The 16655-nt window shown below is 49.9% G+C and overlaps 1 protein-coding gene across 1 annotated transcript; it reads left to right on the forward strand.

Moving 5' to 3' along the window:
* Positions 1–1633: 1633 nt before the first annotated feature.
* On the forward strand, positions 1634–2586 carry HRG_09999 (uncharacterized protein; the record flags this gene model as incomplete). The annotated part of the gene is made up of 3 exons (XM_044868470.1): positions 1634–1654; positions 2236–2454; positions 2521–2586. The coding sequence occupies 3 exons, from the start codon at positions 1634–1636 to the stop codon at positions 2584–2586; spliced, it is 306 nt and encodes a 101-aa protein (XP_044716467.1).
* Positions 2587–16655: the final 14069 nt, after the last annotated feature.

Below are 16655 nucleotides of genomic sequence, written 5' to 3' on the forward strand. Positions count from 1 at the left end.
GCTGTCCTAAGCTATAGAACCTTTCCTAGCTATTAGAAGCTTAGTAGAAGGTATATATAAAGGCTTTAACTAAAAGGTATATACGTATAGATAGGGAGTATATAAAATAAGTAGGGTAGTATAGCTTATTAAGGCGTAGCACCGATACTATATAATTAGGTATATATATTCCCCGCGCCTATATAGTAGACTCTTTAACGTATATATCGTAAAGTAAAGATATTTATATATAGGTAGGCTACTTACGTTATATTATATATAGAGCTTAAGACTTAAAGATATATTATTTCGTTAAATTAAGCCCTACCCGCCCTGCCCGCCTTAATAGGCCTACCGGCGGCGGTCTAGCCGCGCTAGAAAGTATATATCTCTATACTAGTTTATCTATATATAAATTACGCTATACCTCTTTTTCCTCTTAGACGTTTACCTTTATCTTATCTTACTACTTTACTATATACTCTTACTCGGCTAGCTTAAATAACTTATACTTTATATCTTATAAGAGCTCTTCTTATAAGGCTTCTTACGAGACCTATTATAAGGGCATCGCGACGATAATTTCCTCTTATATAAGATCGATTAGCTAGTATTATAACCTAGTAGTATCTTTAGTAGCCTTATTAGTAGGCTCGCCGGCGAGCTCCTTATTAAAAAACGGCGTATATATAGCTCGTTAATATACTTATAGTATAGCTATACTAGGCTTATAGAGATCGCTATACCGTTAAAGGTATCGTAAGCCTTAGGTAAAGGTAGACGCTACGGCGCCTATATTAAGTACTAGCGGCGCTATTAACGGCGGCGGTACTATTATAGCTTTAGCACGTTTAAGGCTTTCTATAATATTATATACCGACGGCTCGCGCTATATACTACGGGTTATTTTTTCGAGGTTAAGGGCGCCCTTAGGCCTACCTTTACTACGAAATTATAGTAAAAATAGCTTTTATTTACGATATATATATTAAAGAGTAATATATACGTTAAAGAGTCTACTATATAAGCGTAGGGAATATATATACCTAATTATATAGTATTAGCGCTACGCGTTAATAAGCTATACTACCCTACTTATTTTATATACTCTATATCTATATATATATACTTTCTAGTTAAGGCTTATATAGATAACTTCTTCTTCCTTAAAGGGGTAGTTAATAAAGGTATTAACGGTATCTATTTAATTAAGTTTAAGGTTAAATTCTACTACTATAGCTATAAGGGTCTAAAAAGACATCCCTATTAAAGTAGTTACCTTAGTAAGAAGATCCCCTTTTTCCTATTAGTTCCTATAGATAACTAGCTAGGCTTTATACTTTTAAAAGTAACTATATTTATTAGTCTTATAGATAAAGACCTACTTATAGCTAAGGACCTATTTTCCTTTTACCTTTTCCTTAAGGACCTTTTTAAAAGACCTTATCTCCTTATATAAGGCTAGGTGTTACGGAGTAGGCAGAAGCGTGCGCGTAGGTGCCGTCCGTAGGATAATGTTAATAAGCTATATAGAGCTCTTCTATGCGCGGCTGGCCCGCCCCTATACTTACGGGATCCGGCCCTCCGCACGTGACTACACGGCTTAGGCCGCGGCCTAAGCCCATCACCTATAATAGTCAAAGACTCTTATACAATGCCCTCCCTCGAGCGCGGCGTAGTGCTGCCCTATTAACGGCTCCCGCACAATTAGGCCCGTGCCGCGGGCTCTTCCCTGCCCTTTCCCGTTAATAGGGCCGGCCCTACTAGCCCTATTGTCCCCGCGCCCGTTAGCCTAGGCAGCCGGGACCCGGCTCTATACTCGTCGGCCGGCTAGCCGTTTAAATAGGGGCGTAACCTATTATATACGCCCCTAGGTGGCCGGCGGCTAGTCCGGACCTACGTAAGCCTTAGGTTGCCCGTCCCCTCTACCTTAGGCAGCATCCTCTACTAAGGGGTATATAAGGCGGCATCCCCCCCTTCCCCCTTCCCTTCCTTCTCTCCCTTCTTTAACCGTAGCAGCAGCATTAATAGGTAAGTTCCGCTCTACCTAGGGCGTTAGTCCGTTCCTAGCTATACGGGCCGCTCTATTAACGTATGCTCGTAGTAGCAGCGGCAATAGCAATAATAGCCCTAACAACAATAATAACTCTAACTAGTAAGTTCCGCGCCTTATAGAGCGGGAGGCCGTATTCCGTCGTGCTAACTTCCGCGATAGATATATCCGCCTCTCCCTCTCCTACCTCCTCCTTCTCGGAGCGTGCAAAGTCGTTCGTCGACGCCGTGCTAGCCGCGGCCGACGACGACTCCGCCGCTGCCGCCGCTCCTGCCCGCGCCGCTGCCACCGCTCCCACCGCCGCCGCCGCCGCCTCTGCTGCGCTATTCGCTCTCACGTCGCCCCTTAGGGTGACGACGCTATCCCCGCCGCCACCCGTGACGCCCGGCCCCTCGGCCCCCGCCTCCGTCTCCGCTACCCCCGTAAGTCCGTAGTTAGGCAAGCGTAATAGACGTTATCCGCTAACCTCCTATAGCATAAGCGCTAAGTGCAGGCCGGCGCCGCCCGGCCCCTATATGCGTTGTGCGTCGCAGGAGCTCGACTGCTCCGACTAGGCCGGGCGCCGCCGCGGCGGCAGCTGCTACTAGTGCGCGCGAGCCGGCCGCGCCTATAAGGCGGCGCCTCCCGTCCTGCTCGCTGCGGCGTCGGCTTAGAAGGCCGGCTCGTACGGGTAGGCGCGGGGGGCTGCTAAGAAGCGCCTTACCGCCGCCGCCGCCGCCTACCGCAACCTCCGCGCCCTCGAGTGATAGGGCCTTATACCTAAGTAAGTCTTACTCCTCCGCTCCCCTGTTTCCGCCTCTAACGTACCCGGCGCTAGGGACACTACCTCCGTCGCCCTATCGGCGGTCCCCTTAGCCGTGCCCGCCCCCGTCACCGCCGCTGCCCCCGCCGCCGCCCCCAGCCGCCCCCCCCCTGCCCCCCGGGCCGCCGCCGCCGACTAGCTTACGGGCTTAGAGGGCCGCCTTAGCGCCCTAGAGACCGCCGCCGCCGCTAATAAGAAGGAGGAGGCCGACGAGGACGACGATAATAAAGATAATAATAATAATAACGATAAGGAATAAGCCCGGGTAGTCTAGGGGCTCCGCCCCGTAATAAACGCTATTTTTATCTCCGCCCGTACTATTACGCTTATATTGCCTATATTGCCGTGACTGCCCCCTCCGCTATACCTACTTCGTGGTCCTGGCCTAGGCTGCTGTCGGTGGTCCGCTAGTCCGTCGTTCTCGTCTACCGTTCCGAATAAGGCTTTGAACTTATTGAGGGCTACGGTTCCCGTAAACTTACGTGCGGGTTCCTACGTAGGGTCGAGATACCCGCGCTACTTAACGAGGACCTCCCGGCGTTTCCCCCTGCCGACCTTTTTCTAGCGCGCGGCCCGTATCTCTTCGACCTCGAACTCGTCCTCTCCCTCTACCTCGATTACGGGCGGTTAGGCGTCCGCTGCTTCTTATCCGGGCAGCGGGTTAGAGGAGGCTCTATAAAGGAGGTCTACGTTAATCTTATTATAGACCCCCGTTAGGAGACCATCGAGCTCTATAACCTACGGGCTAATAACCCTCCGTACCGTAAACTTCGCGTATAGCTAGTTAAGCTTCTTCTTTAGTCGTGCCGACCTATAGTTGCGGAGGTCTAGCTATACCTTATCTCCTGCCGCGAACCTATCTACTAGGGCCCTAGTCTTATTAGCGTGCCGCTCCTGATCTTACGCCGCGGCGGCTATCGCGGATTAGCAATAATCCGTGGTCTCCTATAGCTTTCGTACGAACGCGGAGGCGCGGCCCTCTAGTAACGCATTGCTATGCTGCTCCGCTACCACGTCTACGGCAAAGGGAACTAGTAAGGGTAGTTCGAAGCTATACGTTGCAAAGAAAGGGGCCATCCTAATAGAGGTATATAGTTTACTATTTAACGTAAGTTGGGCCGCGGGGAGCTACCGGTCTTAGTCTACTTAGTTGCGGGCCACGATAGCCCGTAAGTAAGCCTACGCCTCCTAGTTAACCCTCTCGGGCCCTCCGTCGGTCTATAGGTAATATGCCATGCTAAGTAGCTACGTAATCTAAAGTAGCTAGCATAGGTGCTGCTAAAAGCGGCTAGTCTAATTCGATCCCCTATCGCTTATAATAGAGGCTAGCTAGCTATGCGAGCGGGCCTAGTACTATAGGAAGCGCTCTACGTAGGACTCCGTATCTATAGACGGCATCGGCTCTAATACTATAGACTTACTAAGTCGGTCCTTAATTACCTATATATAGCGGTTGCCGCCCTCTATAAGTAGGAGGTCCGTTATAAAGTCTATCTATATATGCGTGTAGAACTAGTCGGGTACCGGAAGCTGCTTAAGCAGCCCCTTAAGCTACGCCCTCTAGATCTTCGTGCGGCCGTAGATATCGCAGTTACGGAGGAAGCGACGAACGTGGTGCTATAGGAGGGGCCAGTAAAAGTCCCTCGCAAGGCCTGCTGCTGTGCCCTGTCTGCCTAGGTGACCCACGACGCTAGAGTTATAGATAAGTTAGACCAGCCTCCCTCGGAGCTTATTCCGTTCGTCTAGCTCCGGCGGTCCCTCCTTCTCCTTAGCTTCCGTGGTATACGGTGCGCCCGGTACCTATAGTCTCCCCCGCTAGCGTAGATGCCCCCGTAGGTCGATATAGCAGTCGGCCACCTATACCTTTAGCTTTAGCTTCGGATCTAGGCGTCGAGCGCCGGACTTAACGGCGCGGCGCACGCCCTCGTAGGTGCGGTCTAGAGCCGCCATCCTATCCTATAAGCGTTATAGGGCCTTATCTTAGAACACTCTCGCCGCGCGCGCCCCTAGGCCGGTCTATCCCTCCTCGCCGGACCGAGGCAAGGGCGTAGAGGGAAGCTTATTCGCTAGCACCGCGTCTTCCTCTACTAGGGAAGCTCCTATATAAGTCCGTAGTGCTTCCTACGGGATAAGCTATAGATCCCGGGCCTCGATGTCCGCTCCCGTCGGCCGGTCCTAATCCCTCTGGGAAAGCGCGTCTAGGACCGCGGAGTCCCGCCCGGGGCGGTACTTAATCGAGAAGTTAAAGCGTAAGAGATACTCCGCCTAGCGGGCTTGCCGCTCCGAGAGGTGCTAGCGAGTTATAAAGTACTCGAGGTTCCTATAGTCTATAAGAACCTCGAAGCTCTTATAGCTCCGGAGCTCCGCTTACTATTGCTCGAGGCAGCTAATAATCGCTAGCATCTCCTTATCGTAAATAGCGTAATTCCGCTCCGCTAGGGTTAGCTTACGGGAGTAGAACGCTACCGGTTACTTCCGCCCGTCTACCTCCTAGGAGAGCGTTCCTCCGAGTGCCTAGCCGCTATAGTCCGCTTTAACTAACGTAGACCGGTCGAAGTCCTACTAGAGCAGCACCGGGGCTTAAGAGAATAGGTCCTTAAGCGTACGGAACGCTCCTTCCTATATAGGCCCCTAGCGAAAGGCGGTCCGCTTCCCGGTAATCTCGTTTAGGGGCATTATAATATAGGAGAAGCCCCTAATAAACATCCTATAATAGTTCGCGAACCTAAGGAAGCTCCGCACGCCTATCTACGTAGTTAGGGCAGCCTAGTCCCGAATCGCCTAGATCTTTGCGGGGTCCGCCTATATGCCTACGCCTACGTAGATAATAAAGCCTAGGTACTTAACCCTCTTAACCCCGAATTCGCACTTATCTAGGTCGAGGTAGAGCCTATAAAGTTAGAGGCGCTCTAGGACCCTCCGTACTTTCTATATATAGTCCTCGTAGGAGCCGCTCGTATAGATAAGGATATTATCTACGTATACGGAGGCGAACTCGTCGAGGAAGTCCCGAAGCACGTTATTAATATAACGCTAGAAGGTGGCGGGCGCTCCTAAGAGGCTAAAGGGCGTTATAAGCCACTCGAATAAGCCGTAGCGTATACGGAACGCCGTCTTCTACTCGTTACCCTCCGAGATCCGTACTTTATAGAACGCCTGTTTTATATCTAGCTTCGTAAACTACTTCGCCTTCGAAAGGTTATGGAGCGTATCCGAGATTAGGGGCAAGGGGTAGCGGTCCGGCCTCGTGATTGCGTTTAGGGCCCTATAGTCGTAATAGAACCGTATCCCGCCCCCTAGTTTACGCACGAATAGGACCGGCGCTCCTGCTTCGGAGCTGCTTGCTTAAATAAAACCCTTATCTAGGAGGTCCCTTAGCGTCTTCTTTAGCACTAGCAGCTCCGCGTATAACATACTATATAGCAGTCTAAACGGTGCAGGTAGTTCCTGCCCCTTCTTATCGGTGCGGAGTACGATCCTATAGTCTACCCCCGGCTTATATAGGTTAAGCTTATCTGCTTCCTAGGACTCGAATAGCGGCAGGAGGTCGTGAAAGCGCTCCGGTATCTATTGCCGTAGCTTAGAGGGCGACTTCGGCTTCTTCGTCTAGAGGGCCTTATCGATGTCCGCTAGGCTAACTACGTAGACCGCTGCGTTAGCCGCTGCCCGGCCTTGCCCCCGCTCTACCCGTCGCATGGTTCCTACGAAGATAGAGGCAAGGACTTCTTATGCCGAGCATAAAGCTCGCACGCCTAGTCCTACGCCTATAGAACCGTCGTCGTAGCGGACCTACCGTTGCGTAGGCCTAAACTATAGCTTCCTCCGGTACGGAACCGAGTATAACTCTATATATAATAACTAGGGTTTCCCGAAGATTAGGGGAAACTCTAGTTAGGGGATTATATAGGCCACGATAAGCTTATAGCAACCGTCGACCTCTATAGCTAGCCACGTAATACCCCTAATCACCGCACCCTCTATTGCGCCTAAGGCGCCCTTTACTCGCCTTAGGGCGATCTTTTCTACCGGCACTTATATCTCTCGCGCAAGCGCCTCGTTAACTGCGGCGTAGCACTAGCAGCCCTCGTCTATAAGGGCGGCAACGGGCAAGGAGTTATTAATTATAACCTATATTAAAGTAGGCTCCTCTTCTATACGGGCGGATAATTCTTCCTTCTCCTTTACTAGTGCTAGCAATTAGGGCTCTAGAGCCCGTCTTTACTCTAGAGCTACTCTTTTTCCTCCGGGCCTAGGGGGGCGGAGTCCTCCTTATCGTCTAAGGCGAGGAGCGGTTCTATCTTCGCTACTCGAACCGCTACGGGCCGCTTAGCTAAAAGGAAGGGGCATTTTAATATAAAGTACGTAGATGCTCCGCAACGTAGGTAGCGGCCGTTAGCCTTCCTCTTCCCGATTTCCTCGCTCGTTACCTACTTCGCCCGCTACTTAGAGTGCGGGGTAGTGTAGGGGGTGGTCGACGGCGTCTTCTTGCCGCGTCTAGCCCGGTCCGTGCGGGTAGCCGATATTAGGGTGTCCCCGTCCGTGTCGATAGCCGGTTATTTATCTTATAGAGGGGCGGTAATCCCGTCGCCGCTATGCGGCGTACGCTTACGGAGCTTCTAGAAACGCGGCGTCTGCTCGTAGCCCTAAGCCACCTTTATTAACCGGCTCACGTACTCGCCGTAGTTAGTAGGCATAATCACGGGGATAAGCAGCTCCCGTAGGGCCGGCGTGATCGAATTCCGTAGCTATATAAGCTTCGCGCTGTCTTCCCATACCGTAGTCCCCGCTACCCGTGAGAGCGTCTCTTCGAAATCGGGAAGGAATTCGCTAAAGGTTTATCCGTCTCTCTGCTTAAGGGTCCGCAGCCTATCTTACGCCTTCTCCCGCTCCTATACGTTGCCGAACGTATATATAAGGTGTTAGAAGAAGTCTTATAGGTCGCGTCTGCCCCTAGGGCCGCCCTTATCCTAGAATCCGGAGATCCGCCGTATCTAGGGCTCCGGCAGCGTGTGTGACGACCGGTGATATTCCCAAGGGATAAACCTGTCGTGGGGTTTATGTTGGCAGATACAACAGGGCGTGGTCTGAACAATGATAAGTATGTCACGTTGGTGATGAGTCGGAGGTCGTAGACCGTAGACTGTAACCAGGTAATCAAGTGATCGGAATCAGAGATGAGATCGTGATAGGGATCGTAATGATTGTGTTGAAAGCTAAAGAGCTATCTAGTCTAAAGAGTGAAATGGGGCAGCTATATACCCAACTGCCCGTCTCTGATCGCGAGGTGCTGGAGGTGATCACAGAGGTGATCACCTTGATCGATGAACGATCCGTCGAGCACCGCTCGCTTGATCGTGGGCGATCCACCGATCACCTTTCGCATGGTCACGTGATCCTTCAGCGGTTAGTCATCCCTGGCCCGTGTCATGGCCATCCGTTGGTCGGGTCGTAACATCCGTTGGTCGGGTCGTAACATCAGGTCTCCCCCTCCGTTGGTCTTGCCCTCAAGACCTGCTTTAGCCGCCGTGTCGCATATCCTGGTCATTTCCTGCGTGAGTGTGCCGTTCCTTTCTTCTTCCTTCATCATGGTCCGTCATGCCGTCTGACCGTGTTTCCAAGAAAAGGGCCAAGGCCTCGTCGTCCATCCGTTGTGGTGTCCTGCTTTCCACGATCCTTTCGAATCCCGACATTCTTACGATGCCTTCTTGCTCGGCTTGCGAGCGTCGCGGACTCCGGGAATGCCAGGTGTCGTCTTCGGATTCTGATCGCTGTGTCGAATGCGTGCGCCTTCACCTTCCCCGCTGCGACGTCCAAGGGGTATCGCCGGCACAGCTTCGAAATATTGCAAATCAACACATCAAGCTCGAACGCGAGCTTGAGGAGGCCGAGGAAAGGTTCTGCGCCTTCGAAAACAAAAGAAATTATGGTTTGAAAAGATGATGCGGGCGGTCTCCCGTGGGATCGATAACGTTGAGGAGCTGGAACGTGTCGAGAAGAAGAGGCGGAGAAGGAGCGGCAACGAGTGGAGGAGGCGCGGCCGCCTTCCCTCACGACGATCGGTTACCCTCGGACTTCGTCGAGGATTGGGATTCTTTGTACTCCCAGGTGTCGTTGTCTCCTTCTGTCTTAGCCCAATTTGGGTTGCTCGGGATTCGTCGGCGCCGGAAAATCCCATTTCGTCAGGAGGTTGATCTTTGTTGATTGAATTGTCGGAGAAGCGAACCACAATGGGTCAGGTGCTTGGTGGGTTCCCATGTGTTTTCCTCAGGTCCGTATCCTTTCCATTTTACAAGGTATTCCTGTTGCTGACCTTGTTTTCTTGTGTCCAGTATTTGTTCTGCTTCGTATTCTTGATCGTCGTCGACTTCGATTTTTCCTGTGGTTTGGCGTTTCGTGGTGCTGGTTCCAATAATGAGATATGAAATATCGGGTGTATCCGCATTGTTGTTGGTAGCGAAAGTTCGTAGTTGACTTTTGAAATGGTTTTCTTGACTTTGAACGGTCCAAGTTTCTTGAAATCCAATTTGTTGCTTGGTCGTTTTGTTTTGATGTTTCGTCGTACGAGGTAGACCATGTCTCCCTCTTGAAAGATTGGTCCCTGCAATCTTTTCCGATTGTAGTGAGTGGACATTCGTTCTCTGACGAATTGAAGTTCTTGTTGCATTTCTTTATGCAATTTTCGTAGCTGATCTGCTTGCAGTATCGCTCGTTCCGCTTGTGGTCCTTGTCGAGTGACCTTGAATGCTTCTGGGTTGTATCCGTAATTGGCGTATGCTGGTGAGAGCTTGGTTGTCTCTGTGACTGAGCTGTTGTAAGCTAGTTGTGCCGTCGGTAGCCATTTAACCCAATCGTTTTGTTCGTAGCTGATGTAGCATCGTAAATATTGTTCAAGCGTTTGGTTGAGTCGTTCTGTTTGTCCATCTGTTTGTGGGTGATAAGCTGTGCTGAGCTTATGTTTCGTCCCCAATTGTGCCATGAGCTTGCCAAAACTTGGCCACAAATGTGCTTCCTCTGTCAGAGACAATCTCGTTCGGTAGTCCGTGATTGCTGACAATAGTTCGTAGGAACACATATGCTAGCTCTTCTGCATTGCTTGCTTCTTTGTACGGCAAGAAGTATCCGTACTTCGTCAATCTGTCGGTAATGACGAATATGCTGTCGTACTTGACGTTGGTCATGGGTTCTTTTGACAGTGGTAGCTTCGTGACATGGTCGAAAGCTATTGAATCCCATGGTTTTTCTGGTACTGGTAGTGGTTGTAATTCTCCGTATGGCTTGTGTCGTTCAGCTTTGCTTCGTGCGCAAAGTTCGCATTTTCTGATAGTTTCGCTGATTCGTTTCTTCATCCGTGGAAAGTCGTAGATTCGTCGAATTCTTTCCATCGTCCTCCGGATTCCTTGGTGTCCGTGTGTCGGGTGTTCGTGAATTTCGCGTATAACTTCGTCCTGAAGTTCTTCTGGTACAAAGATCTTTCCTTGATGCTTTGCCAGGCCATCTTCCCAAACAACTGGAAGTGGTTCCCAATCAACCTTATCGTAGGCTTGTTGGATCTTCTTCGTAAGGCCTTCGTCTGGATTGACCTTGAAGATTGCGTTAAGCTGTCGTTGTTGCATATTCCCTTCATTGTTGAGCTCAAGGAGTTGTCCTTTCACAATAGGTGCTCCTGTGTCGTAGTCGGATCGTCGGCTGAGGGCATCAGCTCGACCGTTTTCTGTTCCTTTTCTGTGGATTATTTCGTAGTCGAATTCTGATAGACATTCGGCCCATCGGATCTGTCGTCCGTTCAATTGTTGCGTCGTCGCGAAATGTGAGATGTTTTTGTGATCTGTGTAGACCTTGATTTTGTGTTTGCTTCCGAGAAGGTAGTGTCGAAATTCCTTAAAAGCTTGAATGATTGCGAGGAATTCTTTGTCGTAGATGGGGTAATTGAGTTCTGCGCCATGTAGCTTTTTCGAGTAGAATGCAATTGGTCGTAGTCTTCCTTCATCGTCCTTCTGTCCGATTTGTGCTCCTAGAGCAAAGTCTGATGCATCGGTTTCGAGTTCGATTTGTCGTTCTGGATCGAAGGTGGTTAAGACCGGTTCTTGCGTAATCGTCGTTTTGATGCATTCGAAAGCTTCGTTGGCTTTGTCGTCCCATGTAAACTCTTTTTCCTTCTTCGTTAAGTCGTGTAGTGGTGTTGCAATCTTTCCGAAATCTTTGATGAATCGTCGGTAGTAATTCGCAAATCCTAGGAAACTTTGTACGTCCTTGACGTTCTTTGGCGTTGGCCATTCTTTGACTGAGTTGATCTTGTCTTGTTGCATTCGTATCTCTCCTGGTGAGATCGTGTGTCCGAGGAAATCTACTTCCTGTGTGTGGAACTTGCTTTTTTCTGGTTCAACCAGTAACTTCGCATTCTGAAGTGCGCGGAGTACCTTGTGGACGTGTTCCTTGTGTTCTTCTAGGTGGCCGAGAAGATTAGGATATCATCCAGGTATACTACCACAAAGATGTCCAAGTGTTCGCGTAGGACATTGTTGATCATCCGTTGGAAGGTAGCTGGTGCATTTGTGAGTCCAAATGGCATTACCAGATATTCGAATAGTCCGAATTTCGTTCTGAAAGCTGTCATCCATTCGTGTCCCTTCTTCATGCGTATTAAGTTGTAGGCGCCTTTGAGATCGAGGGCTGTAAACCATTTTTTGCCGTGCAGTCGATCTCGTAGTTCCGATATAAGCGGTAATGGTGTTCGGTCCTTCATTGTAATATCGTTTAGGCGTCTGTAGTCGACAACTAGTCGTAGCTTGCCGTTTTTCTTTGGAACAAACATGACTGGGTAGCCTGCTTCGGATGTTGATGTTCGTATGTATCCCTTTCGTAGATTCTCGTCGAGGTAGTCGCGTAGCGTTTGCAGTTGCTTTTCGTTTAGGTTGTAAATCTTATGGAACGTCGGCGTTCTTCCATCTTTGAGACAAATTTCGTGGTCCCATTGACTGTGTTCGGTAACCCTGTCTCGAGTTCTTCCTTGAAGAGTTTGTCGTATTTCCGGTATTCCTGTGGGATGTTCTTCATTCTGTCTTGTGGGCTTTGTTCTTTCTTTTGAGAGCTGGTTTCCCTTGACTCGAGCTCTTTGTTGATTTGTTCGAGGTCTTTCCTTAGAGTGGCAATAACTCTTCGGATCTTCTTGTTGTGTCCTTTGTTCTGTTTATGTCGGATGCCAGGTTGTACAGCCGTGTTGGTCAGTACGTGGGTCTTGTCAGTCGATTTTGTTGTGTCCGCCGGTTCGGTTGCTGTTTTCGTTTGTATCGCTGAAGCCCGTAATGATTTGCTTGAACGGTCATCCCTTTCGTCCTGTTCAGTGGCTAAATCATCGCAAAATTTTGCTTTCTCCCAAATCTACTAGTCTTAGAAACTTACGTCTTCGTTCCAACGCAGCTGGCCAGTTTTCCAGTTGATCAGTGGGTTGCTCTCCTGTAACCATGGAAGCCCTAACACAAGGTCGTGTTCTCCAATGTCCATGATGTCGAAGTCGACTCGTTCGTCGTGGCCCTGGATATTGATGTCGAGGTGATCAATCTCCATATCAATGATTCCGTTGTTATAGTTGAAGGCCTCTCCTTCGATATTCGTGAGTTCATATGGATCTTTCTTGTGTCTCCATGGGAGTCGGTAACGATTGATGACTCTAGGTGAAACGTAATTGCCCATCGCGCCGCAATCCAATAGTGCGTGTACGTGATGTCCCGCGATTTGGATGTCCAATACCATTTGGTTGCCATGGCTTGCCGTTGCCATGCATAGGGTCCTTGGATCTTGTCGTGTCGTGCCAGTCTGTAGCCCTTTACAGATGGCGTACCTCGTTTTTGCCTGGTCCTTATTCGTTTCATTTGGGTATTCTTCTTCGATTTGTTGTTGATATCGTTTCTTTATGTTTTCGTCGCGTGGTGTCGTGTCGGGGCTCAAGAGACTGATTTCTTGTAGCCAATCGAAGATTTCTTGTTTCTCAACGCTGTGTTGTTTGCATTGTGCTGCTTCGCAGTTGATTGCGTACCGTGCTTCGCAATTCTGTTCGTTTTCGTACCAGGAATCGAGTTTTCGTTCTGCGTCTTTCTGTTTTGCGCGTAGTTCTTCTGCGTTAATTTTTCCTTGGTCGAATGTAGCTTGTAGCCTTCGTAGGTGTCGCCAGTAGTCCTTTGGTGCACCGTTGTGTCGTTTGTGCCATGCTCGTGCCTTTTCGTGTTCGTGAACTTTGCAGTTCGGTGTGCACATTCGTTGTAATCTTCTTCGTCGCATCTGATTCGTTGCGCGAGTCTTGTGAAGATAGATGGTTCGGATGCCTTAGAGCGAGTGGCGTTGTGCCATTCCCCAATTTTGGCGTGTTTGTGGATTTTGCATGTTTCCGAAAGACATCTCGTTAAAGAACCGTAATCATCGCGGCATTCAAGTGGCGTGCCGTAATCGGGTTCCAATAACATGACTTGGTCGTTCGGGTAACGTTGATCGATTTTCCAGTAGTCCAGTTCCGTGCTTAGGTAGGGTTTCGAAAGTATTTGTCCGTCGAATCTGACTGGGAAAGCGTTGTGTCGTGCCTTCTTCTGAAGTGTATCATGCAGTCCAAATAGACGCATGAGATCCATGAAATATGTTTGTGCTCTTCGTGACTGAGCACTGTTCTTGGGTCATCTGAAAATTCTCCTCGTGGTTGCCATTCTCGTTGTAGAGCTGTAAAGGTGTCGACCGCGGCGATAGCCACAGCGTAGTCTCCTCCGCGTGGTGCCGGTTGGTATCGAATCAATGCAGCTTGTTGGTTTTCCGTGAGAATTTGAGGTATTTGTTGAGTTCCATTTTGAGCATTTCTTCGAATTCTTCGAAGTATGGAGCGTGTTCTCCAATCGTGGCGTTTTCCTTAGTAGTGAGGGTGGTGGTGCGAGTTCATCCTCGTCTTCTGTTTCTTGTAGCGTGTCTTGTTCTTCAGAGCTTGTGTCGTCGAAACTTCGTTGTTCCTCTTCGGGTTGTTGTCCGAGTTTCGTGAGCATAAGGGCTGCGTCCGTATCTTCTTTGTTATGTTGTTTATAGACTGCCCGTCGTTGTTGTCGATCCTTATTTCGCATGTCTTCCTGGAATCGTTTGCCGTTCTTCCTGATCCAGTCTTGTGAGACTCCTTCAGGATAGGGTATTCTGGTTCTGCGAATTTGACTTGTTTCTGTGTTGTGGGATCTCTTCGTTGCACCATTGCAAGGGTTTTCTTTGGTGGCTTTGGGAACCATCCGGTACCGTTTTTGTCGCTTAGGTGTACCGTGCATTTGTCGTCGTAGCATGCAGTCCAACTAAGGAGTTCATGCTTTGGTTCCTGCTTGTTAGTAGCGTTCAGGTGTCTCTTACCTTCTGGGGCTGGGGCCCAGTGAACTTTCTTCTCCTTGCGAGGTTGCTTGCAATTTCGTGAGAAATGTCCAACTTTCCCGCAGTTGAAGCATTTTCCTTCGCCCTTCTTTGTTGCATCCAGGTCCATTTTGCCTGGGTTAGTTGTGTGGGCGTAAGCAATGGGAGTTTCGCGCTTCTTCTTGTAGTTGGCGCGTCGGTTAAAGTTGTTCCCATAGGAAGGGTTCCAGTTTCCTCTTCCTTGTTTCTTTCTTGGCGTCGCGCATACTGTCTGTCGTCGATTCGTACTGCCATAGCAATGTAGTCCGAGAGGTTGTCAGGTCGATTTTCCTTGTAGAGCTCGTCCTGACTTCTTCTTTCAGCCCGTCGTAGAATCGTGACATAAGAGGTTCGTCGTCCCAATCAAGCTTTGAGGTGACTTGACGGAACTTCGCAGCATAATCCGATGCTGAGATCCTTTGTCGGAGTTCTCGAAGTTTCTGTTCGGCCTCTCGTTCCTCGTCGGTTGTTCCGAATACCTTCGTAATGGCTTCTTCGAATCCTTGGAAACTGGCAAAGACTTCGTCTGTCTCGTTGTCTCGTCGCGCTGGTTGGTTGTCGAGAAAGTCCTCATGATGGGTCCAAACCAGGCGAGTGCCGTTCCAGATAAACAATTTCCTGCGTGGAGTACCTTTTCGACTGGGTCCGAGAGCTTGGTCGGATAGAATCGGTGGTAGGCTTTGAGTTGGGTGAGAAAGTCTCGAAGCGTGCCATGAGTACCGTCGAATGGTCCTGGCTGTTTTGGTTTGACTGCTTCTCCGATGTCCCTGACTTGTCCGTTGCCTCCTCCGTTCCTGAGCACTTGGACCTCCTGTCGAAGGCTGATGATTTCGCGCATCATGTCCTGCGGCGACACGGTGTGTCCCGAGTTGGTTGATCCAGTTTGCTGTGCAGGCATGTTGACAGTTATGCGATATTGCTCAGAGAGACGCGGTATCGTTCTGAACAAGAGCTTTCAACGTGTGACGACCGGTGATATTCCCAAGGGATAAACCTGTCGGGGTTTATGTTGGCAGATACAACAGGGCGTGGTCTGAGCAATGATAAGTATGTCACGTTGGTGATGAGTCGGAGGTCGTAGACCGTAGACTGTAACCAGGTAATCAAGTGATCGGAATCAGAGATGAGATCGTGATAGGGATCGTAATGATTGTGTTGAAAGCTAAAGAGCTATCTAGTCTAAAGGAGTGAAATGGGGCAGCTATATATACCCAACTGCCCGTCTCTGATCGCGAGGTGCTGGAGGTGATCACAGAGGTGATCACCTTGATCGATGAACGATCCGTCGAGCACCGCTCGCTTGATCGTAAGGCGATCCACCGATCACCTTTCGCATGGTCACGTGATCCTTCAGCGGTTAGTCATCCCTGGCCCGTGTCAGGGAGCCAATAGAGCGGGGTCCGCGTTTTAAAGTCGGCGCGGACGTCCGCGCCTGTTATGTAGCCCGGCTGGCCATTGTGGGCGCCGCGAACAGCGCCTGCCGCGACCGCGCTGGCGCGCCAGTTTTACTGCACATATCTCCCGCACATCGGCAAAAGTACTCAACGGCCACAGCGTCAATTTGAGTGTCAATCGACTCAAATTTTTTTTAATCTAGAATTGCTGTGGTTTCCAACTGTGGCGCACTTATACAGACCGGTCCTAGCAGACGACTTATATGCGGGAATAGTTTGCCTGCTGTTCCTCCGAGTCTCTCTCGCAGTCAGCCCATATACCTGCAGTACCTCTTTCTCGTGAGAAAGGCTGCGCTTGCATTTCCTCGGCCACCCGGGCATCTAACCGCTCTTCTTCTGCCTTATCCCAATCAAGGTATGCCATCATCTCTTCCTTGGTCCATTTCCTCGAGCCGCAGCTCCTTGACATTTGCTTCCAGTCGAGGCACCAGTCATATTCAGTCTTGCTGTAGCGCAATGGCAAGCCCATTGCCTTCGGTATGCCTGGTTGGTCTTGAGATTGCCGCGAGGCTGTGCTCTATACCAAGAGTCTCTTGCCCTGACATACCTCTGATAGATGGCTCGTGGGTCATCATATCGTAGATTCTCCGTAGTCTCTGTAGCTTCTGCAATTCCTGTCGAGACTGCAGCAATTGTAGACACCGTAGAGACTGTAGTGACTGCAACCGTGATTGTCTCCATGACTGCTGCAGTCTGTGCAGTCTCTGAAATTGCTACTGCTTGTGCAGTCTGTGCAGTCTGTGCAGTCGCTGCAATTGCTGCCGTCTCTGCAGTCTCTGCCGCCCGTGCCTCTGCCCGCTGCAGTATGTCGCTATAGCGTAAAGGACAATTGCGAGATGTCATGATGTGCCCTTTCTGGTGGCATTTGCTGCATGTAGGTGGCGCCTTTGGCCGTAGAACTGGCTCTATGGCTTCAAATGCACTTGGCTCGCGCTGTGTGGATGACTGTGTTATCCTCGATGTGGCG

Source organism: Hirsutella rhossiliensis (genome assembly GCF_020360975.1).
Source record: "Hirsutella rhossiliensis strain HR02 chromosome Unknown scaffold00014, whole genome shotgun sequence".
Classification (NCBI taxonomy): Eukaryota; Fungi; Ascomycota; class Sordariomycetes; order Hypocreales; family Ophiocordycipitaceae; genus Hirsutella; species Hirsutella rhossiliensis.